The sequence below is a fragment of the Delphinus delphis genome, chromosome 15 (assembly GCF_949987515.2).
Source record: "Delphinus delphis chromosome 15, mDelDel1.2, whole genome shotgun sequence".
Classification (NCBI taxonomy): Eukaryota; Metazoa; Chordata; class Mammalia; order Artiodactyla; family Delphinidae; genus Delphinus; species Delphinus delphis.
Window position 1 is genome coordinate 11400754 of NC_082697.1, and position 18511 is coordinate 11419264.

Sequence of the window (18511 nt, forward strand, 5' to 3'; positions counted from 1 at the left end):
AAATCGGGAGGGGGAAGTATTTTCCAGACATCCTACAGCCAGCGGCAGAGTGCAGAACAGAAACACGCCCATGACCTCAGATGTTCACGTGTGGAACCCTCTGCTATGATGTTTCAGGGCTGCCGCTAAGGCACCTGAAGTCGTTTCATGGAACACAGCCACTTCTTGCCTCATGGGACCTCCCAACATGGGGGGCGAGGGGGGGTTCGGCAGGGAAGGGGGTTCATTCTCCAGACAACACAGGCCCGGTGAAGCCAGCCGGCGAAGTATCAGAGCTGAGATCAGAGCCAGATGGGACTCACTCATGACAGACAAGAACTTCCCCTTAAAAAGAGCAACAATCTTCCGGGAGCCCCCCAGACCCAGACTTCAGCAAATGGTGGTTAATGAAAACAGGCATTACAGCTTACCAGTTGGATAAATTATGAAATTTATTTATATTTCACCTTTTAAAAGCCAGAACATAACAAATGTCACTTTCTGGAAAGTCGTCTTATTAGAAATACATGAAGTGCACTTAATACAAGGAACTCAGTTTCCTGGTATCACCAGTGAGACCACCATCATCAGGTCCCGCAAATGAAGGTTTTGTCAAATTTCCCTCTAAACTTAGACTGAGATGAACTTCTTCCAGAAATTAGTGAAGAATCTGACCATAACATCGGGGCCCTCCCAAGCAACAGCACATTAGAAAAAGTTACTCTGCCCCCAAAGGGCCCGTCTTTGCTGGGCCCTGGGCACATGCAGCTCTCGCTGGCAGGGAGCACAAGGCCCACAGCTCAGTGCACAGGCCCAGAGCCCCTTGTCATCTGAAACCTCAGCCACTGACCAGAAACAATGTCCATATTCAGACAAGAGATCTAACAAGGAAAAATGAACCTAGACCCAGATGCCTTTTGGTGGATCAGAAGCTCTGCTCCTACAGAGTAGACAGCCCTTAGCCTCGTATTTATTAATATTCGTGAAACAGTCGAACTTCAGGCTTCCGAAGGTATTAGCAAAGCAAGTTTCCAGTGGACAGCTTCCATTACCAACTGCTCCCAGGAAGTGTGCTGTGCCTTCTGAACAGCGTGTCTTGTCAGAGACAGCAGCGGCGATACCAGATCTCCCCAACCCCTCTGCTTTAGAAGGCAGGTCTTCACACACCGACTTACGTGTTGAAACCAGTTTCATAAGGAAACCATTCATGACAGAAAAGCAACACACAGTTTAATCTAAATTACCAAATAAAAGAACTAGTATCCACTGGAGCCCCCAAACTTCTTATTCATTTGAGGACTCCTTTTTGTGCTTCAAGGACAGGAACATAAGCAGGCTCCCCAGTAGAGAAGCAAACATAACCAAGTCACCGGAAAATACTTCATTAGTTTGAAAATCAGAACCAAAAAGCTATGGCCCTCCCACCTCACTTAGCTGACCCTCCTCCCCACTTATGGATAAATGGAGTTTAACTTTCCTAAGCCAGAAACACTTACTTTCACTAAAAATACGTGGTTACACCTTTATCCTAAAAAGGCACCATGCAGGCATTTAAGATTGAACCAGTTAATCCTAAGGGTGTGCAGGAATGGTAGGAAAATATCACTAAGCAAAACTTCCAGCACCAGACCATGTTAAGTCCAGAACATTCAGGCCAACAGGACGTGTGAAATGTTTCCCATGAGGTAACTCCAGCTTCTGGCAGCTGCTGCCAAGGACCAACTAACAGGAACTTGCACAGCACAGAAGGAGCTCCATCACTGATCAGATGCGTTATTGCCAGAGCTCACACCCCGGGGACAAGGAGAGGAGACGCTTGTCTCATCTGTGCTATTCATGACCCAGAAAAGGTCCTGGCTGGCTCAGAGGACCTGAGAGGTCAACATCGAACACGAGGCTCAAATGTGGAACAAGAACAGGTGGAGAAGCTGGGTTCCCTTCCAAAAAGGAGGCAGAAGCTGCAGGATGTGGCTGAGGAGCAAGACCAGACATGTGACAAGCAGGGTAAACAGTAGGGGAAGAGACCAAAGGAAAGGAGGGCTCTGATCTGGGGACCTGTTCCCCGTTGGAAGTGACCCTGTCCTAATACCACGGCTCACTTCCAGGTCTGTTGTACATTTAGGTGGAGGAGTCACACGTTTCCCGCGGAACATGTAATGGAAGCTCTGGAACACGAGCCCCAGCAGAGCCTGCTCACTGGTCGATGATGGAGCGCTGCAGCACCTGGTTCATCATGTCCTCCTCATCCACGTCGTAATCCTACGGGCAAAAAAAGACGCTCGGCCTCAGCCAACTGTGCGCAGCTGCAAGAACTCACTTTCAGTTGGAGAAGCAGGGCATGTGAGCGGTGGCTCTGGAGAGGGGCCGGAGGCCAGGGGCCAGCTCCACGGTCTGCGATGCCGGCTGCATGACTCCGGGAAAGTGCTTGATCTCTCTGTGCCTTGGCTGCCTCATCCTGACGATGATCATGATGACGGCTCCCTCAGATGGAAGGGTGGGGACCAGAGAGCACTTGAGTGAAGCCTGGCACAGACCAAGCATTCAGACCTGGAGCGTTCCGAAGTAAAAGCAGCCTTTTTGATTCAGTGAGGCAAAGCTATCTATTTGGGAATTGCAGCTGGCGTTGCTGGCTGCATTACCTGAGTCACACACCGCCCAGCTTGCAATTCCTTAGCAGAATCACTTCCATTCCTTGCCTGGTTCCCGTGGGCACCTGAGCTTAAGGATCCTAAACCAGGTTCCATAACAGGTAGAAACCACATACTGAAGTGGACAAAAGTTTTGGAAAACATAAAATAAAAGCAAGCTTACTATATCTCAGTCTAGATGACTGGCCAGTTCATCTTAAATACCACACAGCTGTCATTCCAGGGAGCCCATCACATCAGTGACAAAACTCACCAAGGGGGCCCACAGTTCTCCAGCTAAGAGAAGGGAGGGAGCTGTGCCACCCCCCGGGGGAAGGAGTTAGAGCACAGGCTCCAGACTCACCACGAAAGTGTCGTAAGAAAACTGGTGCCGGCGCTGGATGTGCTCTATGAAGTTGGCGCTGCGGTAGTTAGGGTCTCCCCAGGGCATCGAGGCACATATCGGACAAACCTTTCAATAAAGAAGCACGGTATCAGGTGCTGGATGTCTGAGCTGACATTAGCCCTCTGTGGCCTGTGTCCGGCCACCTTTCTTCCAGGACAGCTTTCCTGACCACCAGTCCAGGGCCTGGTCACATCTTCAAGTGCACATTCACATCCCAGAAGACACTGTCAGTCTCCCACTCGAGTCAAAAGGCTTAGGCCATGATACCACCCATTTTTGATCCCCTTCTGAGGTGAGAACACTGTGTCAGCCTAGGAGGAGCCTAGACTACGACCTTCCAACCCAGCACACAAAATGATCTAAAAGCACAAAGAAAACCAAGGAAATGACAGATGAGCGACATCCCAAGGAAGTAAAACACAGACTTATGTGCTATTTTTTTTTTTTTTTTTTTTTTGCGGTATGCGGGCCTCTCACTGCTGTGGTCTCTCCCGTTGCGGAGCACAGGCTCCGGACGCGCAGGCTCAGCAGCCATGGCTCATGGGTCGAGCCGCTCCGCGGCATGTGGGATCTTCCCGGACCGGGGCACGAAGCCGTGTCCCCTGCATCGGCAGGCGGACTCTCAACCACTGCGCCACCAGGGAAGCCCTATGTGCTATTTTTATAAAGTAAATGCGCAGATGAGGGGGCTCAGGCTAAAGAGCCTTCATACAAGAGGTTGATTTGGGCTTTGAAGAGCGGGAGGTATTTGGAAAGACAAAGAGTACATGGCAAGAAGCCAATTAGTCTGGCTAGAATGGAGAATTCACGGCGAGGGGCAGAGAGGAGTTGGAGGGGGGGAGAAGCAGGCATAAGCGGTCTGGCTTGCCGACGGAACCCCACCATCTACAAGGAAGATATGTGACAAAGGGGGCTGACATAAGATAAATATGAAATGGTTAAGGAGCTAGGCAGGCGGCTGGCGCTGTGGAGGAGAGCATGATCAGAACCAGAGTCTGGGGAGGAGGAGGCTTCCAAAGGGAAGGGCTGAAACACTGACATTTAAGGAGTTCTGCAGAAGGAGAGGGGCAGAACAGAGGACCAAGGGCTGAAGGAAGTGAGGCTTCAACAGAGACAAAATAATCAGAGGGATTTCAAGAAGCCAAAGGAGGTGAAAAAAAGGACAAAAAATTAGGCTGCAGTACCAGATACCACAGAGTAGTTTAGCAATATCTATCAAAATTATGAATGTACTTAACCTTTGACCAAATTAATCCATATCTAAGACTTTATTACTATTCTTTTTTTTTGTTAGGAAGTGGGATTCACTGATGGGCCTCAGTGAGGAAGGGACAGGGCCAAAGTCTCATGAGTGCCTCTGTCCAGGAGCCACGATTAGTGATGTATTTGACCCCAGAGCTATCTGGGATGAGCCACTTCTCAGCCGCCATGTCTTCAGATTCATCTGCATTAAACTTAGTAAATCCCCACTCCTTGGAGACGCAGATTTCCTGGCAGCCAGGGTACTTGAACTTGTCCCTGCACAGGGCCTCAATCACATGCTCCTCGTTCTGCAGCTTGGTGTGGATGGGCATGATGACTTCGCCAACGGAAGACTCTGGCTACTGTGCCCAAGGGTTTTCCCAAGGCACCCTGTACACCTGTCTGGAGCCTGGACTGGGGACGGCCTGAGGCCAGACACGAATGTCCACTGGAAAGCGCTGTCTCCAAGGTCCCTTAGGGCAACCTGTACAGGCAACAGGCTGCATACACTACCAAGGAGGCTGCTCTCTGCAGCCATTGCACACCGGGCCCCCATGGAGAAAAGAGCACGGTCGGCTTAACTGGCTGCAGGCTAAGACTTTATTTTTCAGACATACGTAAATACAGGCGAAGGTATGTTAAAATCTATGACAGCCTTTACAAATGTACTATGAAAAACTTCAGAACTATAGGAAAGTAGATAATAGTTTGATAAACCATCCCTTATCCTCAACACCTAGATTTAAGTTTGGCATACTTACTTCAGCACAAAATGAAGCATTTAAAAATAAGACACAACAATTCACCCTTAACTGTTTCAGAACAGTCCTAAAAATATGTGTTTCCCTTTACAAATACAGTACTATTTATTATCTCACCCAACGATCAATTTTTTTTAGTAGCATTTAATATCCAGTCTTTAATCAAATTTTCTGATACCGTCTGGAAGTAACCTTGACGTTTATCAATAAGGGACCAGTTAAATCATGGTACAGACAAGTAATGGAAAACTGAGAAGCTCATTAAAAAAGAATCAGATCTACATGTACTGATGTGGACAGATGTCAACAACATTGGTTACAGTGTGTAGAAATGCGCTGTCACTTGCATCCAAAGGGGGACAAAAAAGGAAGACGCACATGAATCATACATTTGAAAGCTAGAAATGTCACTGGATGACATAACTGTGTATTTTCCACACACACAGTTGAGCACTACTCAGAGGCCAATGAGCACCCGACAGAGGTGTCTCTGATGCTGTTAAGAGAGAACTGGTTTAGGTGCCAGGACACTGGGTTCCAGTACTGGTTATGCACTAACCAGCTTCACAATGTGGGCAATCCACTTAGCGTGGGTGGTACGCTGGTTTCTTACTCACTTCCAGAAATGAGTGCAGGGGAGACAGTGGTAGGAAATGAATTTGAGTAGCTCTATCATTTGATTTAACATCCGTTTTAGTTTTCATAATTACTAAAATAGTTGAGCTTATCTGGCTAACTTTAAAATGGAAAATGGGTAGTGGGAGCAGGTGGTGGTGTTTGTGTGTCTGTGTCTAAGCTCATTTGCTCTTTCAATCAGTAATTAGTTATTAAGAACCATAACTGAAACATCTTGAAGAAGCAGCTGAAAACCTGGCTTTGGGGTGTTTTTCATAGAACATATCATGCTTAGTGCAGACAAAGAATGTGCACTGAGCAGCTATTCTGGAATCATAGGAAAAGAAAATGTCTGGCCTCAGGCCATCCCCAGTCTAGGCTCCAGACAGGTGTACAGGGTGCCTTGGGAAGGCCCTTGGGCACAGTAGCCAGAGTCTTCCATTGGTGAAGTCATCAGGCCCATCCACACCAAGCTGCAGAACAAGGAGCATGTGACTGAGGCCCTGTGCAGGGCCAAGTTCAGGCGCCCTGGCCGCCAGGAAATCTGCATCTCCAAGGATTGGGGATTTACTAAGTTTAATGCAGATGAATCTGAAGACATGGCGGCTGAGAAGTGGCTCATCCCAGATGGCTCTGGGGTGCGATGGCCATTCCAGATTGGCATCTGCCTCAGAAACCTCAACACTCATCTATGTAATAAAGATACAGATCTCAGAAGGATGGGTATTAGTATCAAATGATGAGGCTGTTTATTTCTGAGAGAAAATAATCAGTTCTTTGTGACTGATCTCATGCAAGGTCGGCAGGCATGGTGTGTTGTTCTACTTTTACACTGGGTTTACTTCTATCATACAAAAATGACAAGTGGTAATATAATGCATTTCTCACATCCAAACATAAACTAAATTGCAAGGATATAAAAAATACTTGAATAACTGATGGTATAGAGGGAACCAGGAGTCTAGGGGAAGGGGCCACAGTCCACTTCTTATACAAGGAACTGACTACATACAAAGAAACAAATTTTAAAAATTGCAGCGAGGTGAGAGAAAACAAGGACTTAAGAAGACCAGCTGGGTCCATGGAGAATGTGATGCCAGCAGTGGACGCTGGACTCTAAAGGGATAAAGGAGAGAATAGGGAAGAGACAGCAGCAGCTGACAAACCAAAGCCTGAAGGAAAAGAGAAACTGCAGGTTATATAGAGAAAACAGTAGACCAAATATTCCTCCCACCAATTAGACAGGGAAGACTGGGCATGTCTGAAGGAAAGCAAGTGTTACGAGCCGGTAGAGAGAAAAGCTGAAGGTGACAGGAGAGACATGGTGGGGAGAGGAAGCCTCAGGGGCAGGGCAAGGCCCTAGTCTCAGTCCTCTGCCTGGATCTGAGGATGCGGGCAGAGAAGAGGCAGACTTGCAAAGGAGCCTTTTCCTCAGCACGAGGGAATGATAAGGACACAGAAGGAGGGGTGCACACTCAAGCGCTCACAGGAACGCGGTGGAAAGGCAAACAAGCAAAGCAGGATGTCTGTGAGCCATCCCATCTAGAGGGGCCAGCACTACTCAGAGCCAGCCAACTCTGCCGGAACTTCTCACTTCTCAAATGTGGAGTATCAAGATTGAGAAATCTGCTAATTTTTAAAGGTTGGGGAAATGAAAATGGGTATGGGCCAGACAGGCTGCCAGTCTGTGACCTCAGAGATAGATCAGAGAGCTCCTGAGACAGAACGAACAGAGAAGAAAGGAACACACACCTGGTACTTGGAACTTAGTGAAAAGCAGGACTCACCATTACCTGTGGAAAAGATGGGGATAGTTCATGCCAGGAACTTAATGAAAAGAGAGTGCCCAGTACAGCCACCAGACAGTGTGTGTGTGTGCCTAGTGGCAATAGGGCCTGGCTGAAAACAGGGTGCTCGCTGGGCCAAGCCAGCCCAGTTCCCTAGTTTGGGGAGTTGGGAAAAGCAGGGGGGGGGGTTCATCTGTGGAATCTGTCACAGCACAACATTAAGAGTCCAGGGAGCCCAGTGTAAAAAGTAGCTGTACTGACCAGAATTTGGACTTGGCAAGGAGTTCAATAGAGAAGATTCAAGGTATTCTCAAACAGACCAGCTGAATCTTAAGATTTAAGACAGAAAAACACCGAGTGCCATCAGGCCTAATTCTACTAGCAAAAAGCTCATGCAAATTCTCAAGTCTGTACACCATCTTTTATAGCAGTGGAGCTGAAGATCTGCTCATAAAACTAGCTACACAGTTCAACAGAAGCAGTGTGAGATAAATGGGAAAACAAACAAAACTATAGAGAAAGTTGTATTAAGACCTAGTCTGCCAATCACATTAAGAGGGAAGGGTAACACTGCTGAGATGGACCAAATTCAAACTTTTTTTTTTTTTTTAAAGAAAACTACATGTCAGCCTTGATATATAAATTAAATATCAAAGGACTGATAAGCACTATCCTAATAATTTCATCTACATTCTCTTTTCCCACAACTATGAAGAAGCTACTCAAATGGAAAACGGTAGCTTTATGCAGACACCAGGGGATCCAAGTTAACATTACCAACAATGGGAACAACAAACATCACATGACCCGCCTGATGTATACCCGGAAGATGTAGCATCCCTGCTCATAATCATGAAGAAACAGACAAACCCAAACTGAGGGACATTCTACAAAACAACTGGCCTGTCCTCTTTAAAAATGTCAAGGTCATGAAAGACAAAGAAAAACTGAGGACTAAAGAGACATGATACCTAAATATAACACACAGATCCAGGATTTTGGGGCCAGGGGAGATTGCTATGAAGGACACTACAATTGTTAAAATTTAAACATGAATCCCAAAGTAGGTATTAGATTGTATCAATGTTACAATTCCTGAATGTGAAAATCAGACTCACAAAAAAATGTGGTTTTCTAAGAAGACGTTTACTTCTTCTTAGGAGATATGTGCTGAAGTATTTAGGGACAAAGGGTCACGATATCTGTAACTTATTCTCAAATGGTTAGCATAAAATATGTATATAGAGTATAGTTAAGCAAATATGGTAAAATCTTATTAATCTGTGACTCTAGGTAAAGGGTACATAGAGTTCATTTAACTAACCCTGTAATTTTTCTGTTAAGTTTGACTTTTTTTCCTCATAAAAATTCAAAAAACAACAACAAAAACCCACATAACAAAACAAAAAACTCCAAGAGTTACTCTTACCACAGATTTGGTGTCCGTGCTATGCAACAACCTGCAGTGTTCTACAAGTCCTTCTTGATCAAAATTCTTCTCCGGACAGTAAGGACAAGGGAAAGTATAACGGTTTGGGACATTTCTGGAAGATGAAAGGCAGGAAAAAAGAAGAAACCTCTCTGTGAGTAACTTTCCACATAATTTCAATCACTGTACCCTCCCAAAAGGAGCAAAGTTCACTCAATGTGTCATGACAGGGGTTCTGATGATCACTTATGCATCAGGTCAAATGACTGAAAATAACAGATCAGCTAATATTTGAAGTGAACATGAGAGTCCTTCTCCACACCCATCCCAAAACAAAACCTTATGTCAGCTTTAGCCAGCATAACAATTATACCGCCACTTTCCAAAACTCATGAAGAAAGACGTCCACCTAAGAGAGTGACAGAGTCATTTACCTTGGCTGAAGGGACACATCCTTGGTGGTGGCCTTCACACCTTCCATGATGTAATTCTGGTATTTGGAACAGGTAGCCACATGTGCACGGATCTTGGATAGGAAGAACTTAAGTAGGAAGAATCAGAGCCCACAAGTTAGTCAGGAACTTGTACCCAGTCCAACACAGTCCCAAAGTGAAGGCAAGATGAAAACTAGACCTATGTCACCCTGGCAAACAATCTCACCAGACTCCTGGCTATGCTGATGGGACTGAAACTCTGACTGTTGCAGGGTTTCTGTTAATACCAAGGCTGATGTTTTACGTGACCAAACGAGGCTATCTGCCTCCACTCTAAAATCACTCGCAGGGAGGTTTGCTTTATTCATGATATGCTCTCTGCTCACAGAGACACTCCAAACCCAGTGAAGTTTTTAAAGTTTTCCACACTGGCACTTAAACTAATCTCCTTATGCAAGCCAAGAACCACATTCCATTATAAGTGCGGCAAAGAAAAGTGATGATTTACGTAAAAGGGATAAAGGCTAGTAATCCTAGTTAAACAATTATATCCTATCACCAGATTGCGATAAATGATCTTACAAAAAAAACCCAGAATCTGAATTCTATTTCTCTAATAAAATCTAGTCTTTGCAAGATGGAAAGAGAAAAGAAAACCCACAGAAGAGTGCTTCATCACAGGTGATCTAAAAAGAAAGAAAAAGTGTAAGGAATGAAGAAAGAGGACGTAAAGGGAAGATAAACATTTCTGGAGGTATAATACAATACAATCACTAATCTTTAAAATGAAGAAAATCAAAAGCATACAGAAATTTTTAAAAACTCATCATGCATACATAAAGAAAGATGAAGGTAACAGGAAACTTTATTTCAGTATCTTGAGTTTCTAAATCAAAAGAAACTACAAGGAAAAATATGTTTCAGTATTTGAGCTCTGGCTTACCATGATGCTTCTTTCTGTCTTATCTCCAGCTAAAGAACTTGACCTCAAGCTGTCTATCAAAGAGCTCCCAATTAAAAGGGACGGGAAACAGCCCTACTCAGAACTGCAGCCACTGGGTACCCCTAGTGCTAAATCACTCTGAAAGGAAAGAAATGGTAAGGTATATCCATTTTATGGCTATCCATATTAAGGTGTTAAAGTAATGAAACTAAAATGCGAGGATGTCAAATAAGTCATTAAGTTAGAAAAAGTTTTCAAAAGTGAAAAGAACTTGTAGAAATATATATTATAGTATGATCCTATTTTGTAGAAATCTCACACTTGTGTTTGTCAATGGGCAGAAAAATATCTTGCAGCCTTCCAAATTGAAGCATTTTTAAAGAGGTCATCTCTGGAGTGGGGAACAAGCCTACATTAGTTTATATTTTTGTGTTGTCTGGAATTAATAAAATCATAATGATTTAAAAACCAATAATGCTGTGTATATCTCTTTGAAAATAAAATGTTGTAACCTGTGCAGTTACAACAGATGTTAAGATAAATATTCTTGACTCGAATATGGTCACACAAAAGAGTATGGATGCACGTCAAATGTTAGATATTGCTACTATAATCAAATGACTTCATATTGACCTTTGCACTACAATTCCTCCTCGCCAAGTGCTAAAAAGTTGAACAAGTTTTATATCTTTAGTAATATACATTATAAAATTTCCCCTCAGGACTTCCCTGGTGTTCCAGTGGTTAAGACTCCGTGCTTCCACTGCAGGGGGCACGGGTTCCATCCCTGGGGTTGGGAAACTAAGATCCTGCATGCCAGGTGGCATGCCCCCCCCCCCCAAAAAAGAAAAATTTTCCCCTCAAACTCATTGCAGCAGGTAACTTTGAGTCACTGACTTCATTTTATATTTAAAAAAATTAAGAAATGTCATTCATTATATTCTAATTAAAACTGTGTATGCTGCTTTGGGAAAATGGGTCTTTTGCAGGAAAAAACTGGGACAACTGATTTCTATGGCTTTCAAAGCTAAACTATGTAATATACTAAACCAATTCTTAAAGGAAAAAAACCCCCACCACAACCAATTAAGGTTACCAAAATGCAACAGCACAGCCACTGCCACAGATAACCAGCATGCACACGTGCTGTTAGTCACTTAGTCACGCTCTAACTTCAGAAATGACGTGGCAACAGATCTACATTTTACCCATCTTATAGAAAGACACTGACTCTTCCGTTTTACTTCCACATACATTTTTACGGCAGCCATGGCAAGAAGTCTCTGTGCTCTCAATCTGCCGCTCGAGCTCCACGGCTCGGACGCCAGGTGCCAGAGTGCTGCGACACACCCCACAGACAGGCTTCTTCGGCTTCAGACATTCCTGCAGGCATGCAGAGCAAAAGCTAGAACAAGACATACAGAGAACCTGCGTCATGCATCGTGGAGACAAGACAACAAAAATGGATAAACTTTTAAAATGACATCAATGAATAAAAAACAACTTGCTCCCTGCTCTTGATTCAAATACTGAGTCCTTCTGGGCAAGAAAAGGGGGGGAGGGTGTTCCTTGCAACGAACACACAGGTCCAGCAACAGAAATAAATGCAAACTCCCATGACATGGCAGAAGGTGCTACGGCACAGTCTTCAGACCTTAGCCCCTGCCGCTGAGGGATCTTGGCGGGATCTCCTGAACTTCAGTTTCTCCTCTGTGAAGTGGAGATTGTCGTACGTACTTCTAGGATTGCTGGGAGGATGGATTATGCATAGCAGACTCTTACTACAGTGTCTAGCACATATGAAATGCACCACAAACAGACGCGGCTATCATTAGAGGTGAATGCAAAGCACTATGGAAACACAAAGTCAAGAGCAACAGTTGTGACCCAAGAAGGACAGAGCTGGTAAGACTTCAGAGGCAGCATCCGCGAAAGAGCCTTAAAAGAAAGAGTTCAGTGGTACAGGAGGGGAAGAATATTCCAGGCCCTTAGACTCAGACTTTTATTTCCTCAGATGCATCGTGAGTGTTTAACACCTTTCCTCATAAGCAGTAGGGAGCCAGGTGTTTAAAACAAGGTAGCAACCAGACCAAATTCAAGTTTTAGAAAAATAACTCTGGCGTTATCAAGGACAATAGAGTTGCTGGTTTAAAAAATTTTTTAGATGAGGAAAGACAGAAAAGACTTGATGTAGAAACCAAACAGATGGCCAAAGGCAAGAAACCGTGAGGCAATAAAGAATTCAGGAAATGATTCAGGGGTAGAATCAGTAGGACTTGGCAATTTACTGAATTTGGAAAAGAAAAGAAGTCAAAGATGACCAACTTTCTGTCCGAAGCCTAGATAGGTGGTGATACTCAGATATGGTACAGAGAAGGAAGGAATAATAAAGCATGAAAATACCCTGGCTACATCCTCAACCTGACAGACAAGATAACAAAATCTGCCAGGAAGAACTCAGGACATATAATCAAAGGTAATCTGTGCATCTGACCATTTTTTACTGTCTCTAAAAATTTTCTTCCTTTTTGTTATTTAGCTAGATGTTAAATGCTGCTAGACAAAATTCTAAACCAGGATGGGAGAAAGTGAGGGGGTCTAATGATTCACAAGCGAGGGCACAGTGGTGAACTAAACAAAACCCCTGTCATCATGATGCTTATATTCCAGAGTAGGGGAAAACACAAGTGTTAACTTCAGATAGTGATTAAATATATGAAGGAAATAAAACAAGGCAAAGAGATCAGCTGCGGGGGAAGGGGGTCATAGAAAGCATCTTTAAAGGGGTAACAGTTGAGCTGAGACCTAAAATTATGAGGAGAGCCGCACAGGCGTGGATGAAAAGAGTTCCACAGAGATGACACCAAGTGCAAAGCGGGAACCAAAAGGCAGAAAGGAAGGTCTCTGAGGCCATGATGTGGTAGACCACGGGGAGAGGATAAGCGATGAGGTTAAAGAGGCAGATGGGGCCTTATGGCCATCACTTGTTGTACCTCAAAAGGCAGATCAATAGAGTACCCAAGAGAGCACAGAAGATCCCAGAGAGCATAATGAAATCAAACCCAGCTTGTAGATAAAAGCGGCTCAAAGCCTCCCTTCAAGCATACACCAAGATTCAGCTCAGAGATCAATGTTCACAAGCCACTCTGTGCCCGAGTCATACCCGACGAACAAGCCTGCTTTTAAATGGCCCCTGCACCTTGGACTGGCTTTTAGTTTCCATTTCCTATTTATGGGCCTTTTTCTAGTTCAGTCTTCTAGATGCTCCACTTCCTGTTATACTGCTACTTAGAAAATCCTTCTCTTGGGCACCTAGCCACCTGCCATTCTCCAGCTGTATTCCACTAAGTTGGAGGGGGATGTAAAATTCAGGGCTTGAAATAAAGTTTTATAAAGATCAACGCTCCACGCAGCCGGAGCTGCAGTGCTGCTCACCTCCAAGCACAAAAGTTAGCAAAAATCAACCAGGCAGAGCAAAAAGCACTCGGCTGGAGCTAAGGGAGACTTGGCTGCCCTCACAGAGGTGTAGCCATCTGTCTTTAATCAACATTGAACTGATGAACACACGGAGCTAGTATGGTGAGTACAGAAAAGAGCCAAGGTTTGAATCCCAGTACTGCTCCCTGACCTCTGACCTAGGAAAGGTCCATCTGGCTCAAGGAAACCTCAAATTTTGCTTCTCTTCAGTTGGCAAATTGTGCTGGGTCAATCCTCTTCATAAATGTTAATTGTAAATGAAATCCACTGAATTAATCCAAAATTGGGTAAACATAATAATGAGGACTGATCCAAGGAAAAGAGGACTCAACCAGAAAGCTACCTAGGCTCCACTTCAACTTTCACAAAGTTTGCTTCCACCACTAATTTCTTAGTTCATTCGTTCCTTACTTGATCACTCCCCCTGTCCCCATCCCAGGTTTGATCTCTATAATACCTTCCCATTGCACAATGAGTTTTGACAAAAGTTTGAGCATTATTAGTACTTATTTATCATCAATTCACTGGACTGTGAACTCCGAGGGCAGAATCACCTTGTTTCCTACTGTGCCCCCAAATCTGGCACATAGTGAGCACACAAATATTTTAGCCAGTTGAACATAAGATTGGAAGATGGTTGCTCAGACACTACGCTGGGCACTTGGGACAGAAAGAGGTGCAAAACAGACATGATCACTACCCTCGTGATCCCTAAGTTTTGCTCTGTGCAAGGCTGGAGAAAGAAGCCCCAGGAAAGAAGCAGGGAGGTAATTTAAATGGGGATGGTGACAAGGGAGGTAACTTAAACTGGGACTTGAAGTCTGGAAAGGATCTGGGATAGAGACGGGGGAGGTGCAAATGAGGCAAGAAGAGTTCCAGGCTAATTGAACTGCAAACAGGAACAGCCTGAAGCTAGAAAGAGCTTGGTGCACTTGAAGAAGCAAAAAGCAGTCAGTGTGCCTGAAGAGCCCTTGCCAGGTGCCAACTGTTCTCTGAACTGGCAAACAGACACCTGCAGTCCATCTGGGGAGAGTAGACAATGGTGAACCTGCCCTAAGTGAGCCTCAGTGCCCTCACCTGCAAGATGGCCTCCAACCCTCTTCCCCTGCTGTAGTGCTGCAGAAATAAGAATGCCCATGAGGTCCAGTAGGTGCCTATTGTGCCTACTGACCAACAGAGGGGTCCTAAGACCAATACCAAGATGATGCCCGTGACGAGCACTGGGGAAGGCCACAGAGGAAACTCCAACTCCCAGTAGCAAGAGGTAGGTAGCCACATTTTCTACAGTTCTTTCAACTTAAGCGTCTAATGTGTGTCTGAAGTAAGGAGCAAGGCTTAGATTCAAACCCAGCCAACCTCAAAGCACCTACCCCAGAACCTATACTGGACATTTTCACACACATTCTCTTCAGTCGTCATAAGCAGTCTATTAGCAATATGGAAGCTTTATAATTTCAAATACAATGAAACAAACCTCGTACCCAAGTAGGAATGCTAACAATCCCTATCTGCCAACTCCCCACCTCTTTCACAGCGAAGGGCAGACTGGTCAGATCTACATCAAGACTTCCCTTTTGTTCTTTTGGTCTAGTCCGGCGTTTCCCCAACTGTAGTGAACATTAGCATTACTTGGCACAGCTAAACACATGACGCCATATACAGTGTACTTCAGGGGCCACGAACAGACTATTTAAGGGAAACTGACTCCCCAAGAGCCGACTTTAGACCCTACCAAACCCCCAGCAGGGTGCGACTCCACCATCGCGCGTGGGAAGGAGCCTGGCAGGCTGCCTGTAACACAGCAGGCGCTCAACGGAAGAGCGGGATACTTGGGAGTAAGCAGGGCGGAAGAGAAGAACACCCCGCCAACTTCCACGGGCCTCCAGGAACTCCGTGTCCTCCCGCTCCCTCCTCGAGACCCTCCCTGCCGAGGCCTCGCTCCTCGGCTCCATTTTCCTCCCAGTCAGGCGCCCCCACGACCGGCCCCTGACCCTCCACTTACACGTGTCCACAGGGCACCTGCACCGGCTTCTCGTACACCTCTAGGCACACGGGACATGTGAAGCGGCCCAGGGGGTCGGCCTCTGCCGCCGGCCCTGCCAGCTGCGAACCACCATCACGGTCCTGCAGTTGCGCCGCCATCTTGCCGCCGCTCAGGGCAGGGCAACGGCGGCCGAGAAGGAGGAGCACGCGGGGGCGGGGCTAGGGGCGGGACTTATGAAACGTGCGTCGGGCTGGGGGCGTGACTCACGGAACGTGCGTCCGGCTGGGGGCGTGACTTATGGAACGTGCGTCGGGGGCTGGGGGCGGGGCTAGTGGGTGGGCAGCGTCTCCTGGCCTCTCTGACGGGAGGGAGGGAGGGAAATCTGGAAAATGTGGAGCTAGATCCAGAGACTGGCTTTGTGGAACAGGCTTTGTGCTTCAGCCACTGTTTCCCAAATTTAAATCGTTATTACTATTACTTAAAATTTACTTATGCACTATTACTGAATCTTTCTTTTCAATCGAGTTGTTCTTTTTTTAAACTTCAGCAAACAAATTTTAAAGGGAGATCTGTTATCACTCCCAAGCTACAAATAGAAAATCAGTATCACATTTCTACAGGACACTGGAAAAATACAATGGAAACAATACAATCTTATAAATTCATGCTGGATACTGTTGCCGCTGAAAAGGGAGATTAAGCATGAGTAGAGAGGTGCTGAAGACAGACTACCACCACACTGAGACTTCCTAGTGAAAGCAGAAGTAATCTCTATCTCCCTTAGAGTCAAACTATTTAAAATTGTGTCCACATGCCTCCTGGCCATGGGGTCCAGCTCCAGCTCTGTATAAGATGGGGAGCCTCGGGTTTGAAGAGAGACTAAACCTCAATCCTGAAAGGAGCAGGCCTAAAACCCAGATGTTTTGAATCTCAACTTTCTCCACTTTTCACTGCACCAAATTGGCTCTTGTATATAGCCCACTTAACAAAAGCTACATCTTTTTAAAAGGCAGGCTCTGCTAACAAGTCTGTGTGGTTTTCTTAACCAGGAAAGTCAATGATCAATTAAACTCCACCCTGAAAGGCCACAAAGCCCTCACAGTAAGGAGTCTGCACAGGACAAATAAACCAGTTTGCTAAGCCAGATTAATTGAATGCAAATTTGCGCCTCATTTGTCCCATTCTCAGTCCTCTGGGTTGATTTTGCTTGACCTGCTGGCAGCAGGAGGATTATTTTTAGCTTGCCATGTGGGCATCTTTTCACAAACGAATAACCTGGCGGGTAGGCAGCAACCCTAGAGGGCCAATCCTTATGTTTTACCATTTCTTTTTCTTGTTCCTATGCCAGGCACCTGTGCATCTGACCTCTTCCCAGCCAAAAGTGCCCTTTCTCCTCTCCAGGGATGGGGGTGCTTTAGTGGGGGCAGAGGTGTGTTGTGGGTATTTATAAGCCTTTGTGTTGGCTTTGTAGCTGCCACCAGACCCTGTGCTGAGAGCGGGGAGGACGGTGAGGGCAGGGGAGTCCCAGACCCGGGCTTCAAATCCACTGAGTGCCTCCAGTTTGGGCTCTTGAAATGAACTTTCCATGAGCTCGTACACTTAGTCACAGAGACAGGAGGACAGGATTAAAATAATACTATATTAATAGTGAACTTTTTGTGTGCTTATTATTCTAAGCACTTTCCATGAATGAATCCTCAGAGCAAGCTGTGACTTAGCTTTCTACCACTCACATTTTACAACTATGCAAATCGAAGCACAGAGAGATTAAATTACCTTTTAACACAGATGGAAAACCGGAGTGAGGATTTGAACCCATGCAGTCTGGCTTTGGTACCTGTGCATTTCAGAGTGCCAGTCGTTCTCAAACTCTTACGTGCATCAGAGTCACCCGGAGGGCTTCTGAAAACAAGATTTGCCGGGGCAGACCCCCAGAGTTCTTGATTCAGCAGGTCAGTAAATCTAGGGTGTGGCCTGAGGATTTGCATTTCTAACATTTTTTCCAGGTGATGCAGCCACTGCTGGACAGGACTGTACTTTGAGAACCACTAACCTACATTATACGCCCCCACCCCCCACCCCCGTCCCCCAACCCCAGCCCCGGTCAATGCTGAGACTAGACTAAATGTGCAATATCCCTTCCTGTTTTTTCTGGGCATTCTCCGTGAAAATGTCCCCACTCTCCCTTTCTTAGCTTGCAAATGTATTGCCAGCCCTCCCTCATTCCCCACAGTCACACTGGCTGTTTTTCAAAAACAATCAACCTAATAATGTGTGTCCAATGAATGGATCTTTCTCCTCCCATTTTCCCTTAATGTTCTTGAGGAAAATGTTTCCCACAATCATCTCTTCCTCTTTAGTTTTTGGCAGCCTCTCTCAGATGGCCTACATCATCTAAGACCCTCTTGGGGTTCTGATGAGAGCCTGGAGTGGGGAAGGGGTCCTGCTCAAAGGCTTCGCAAACTTGATTTTTACTGCCAAGGGAGACTCATTCATTCAGGCAACAAAGAATCCCTGTGGACCTACTGTGTGCTGGGCCCTCCAGTGCCGGGGATATGGCGTGAGGGAGAAAGACATGGTCTCTAATAGGCAGTGAGGTAGGCGGGTGGCGACAGATGGTTTAAAAAATTATTCAACTAAATAGTGATCCTAAGGAAAATCAATGGGAAATCTGCTCCTGTAATCTTTTGTTATGCCATGATCCAGTCCCACCATGCCCACACTTCTTGCCCACAGAAACTGTGACATAGTGTGTGTTGCTTAAGCTGCTAAGCTTGTGGTCTTTTGTTATACAGCAACAAATAACTAATACAACCTCTTCGTGGGC

The 18511-nt window shown here is 45.5% G+C and overlaps 1 protein-coding gene and 1 non-coding gene across 2 annotated transcripts; both read right to left on the reverse strand.

The window, feature by feature from the left end:
• Nucleotides 1-413: 413 nt before the first annotated feature.
• RNF114 (ring finger protein 114) lies at nt 414-15862 on the reverse strand. The gene is made up of 6 exons (XM_060033421.1): nt 15703-15862; nt 11478-11628; nt 9281-9387; nt 8847-8961; nt 2971-3078; nt 414-2238 (listed from the first exon to the last, which is right to left on the reverse strand). Exons 1-6 carry the CDS (start codon nt 15840-15842, stop codon nt 2173-2175), a joined length of 687 nt encoding a protein of 228 aa, XP_059889404.1. The 5' UTR covers nt 15843-15862; the 3' UTR covers nt 414-2172.
• On the reverse strand, nt 4711-4845 carry LOC132439095 (small nucleolar RNA SNORA70). Its single transcript, XR_009522320.1, has one exon. It is a non-coding gene; the product is annotated as a small nucleolar RNA SNORA70 (small nucleolar RNA).
• Nucleotides 15863-18511: the final 2649 nt, after the last annotated feature.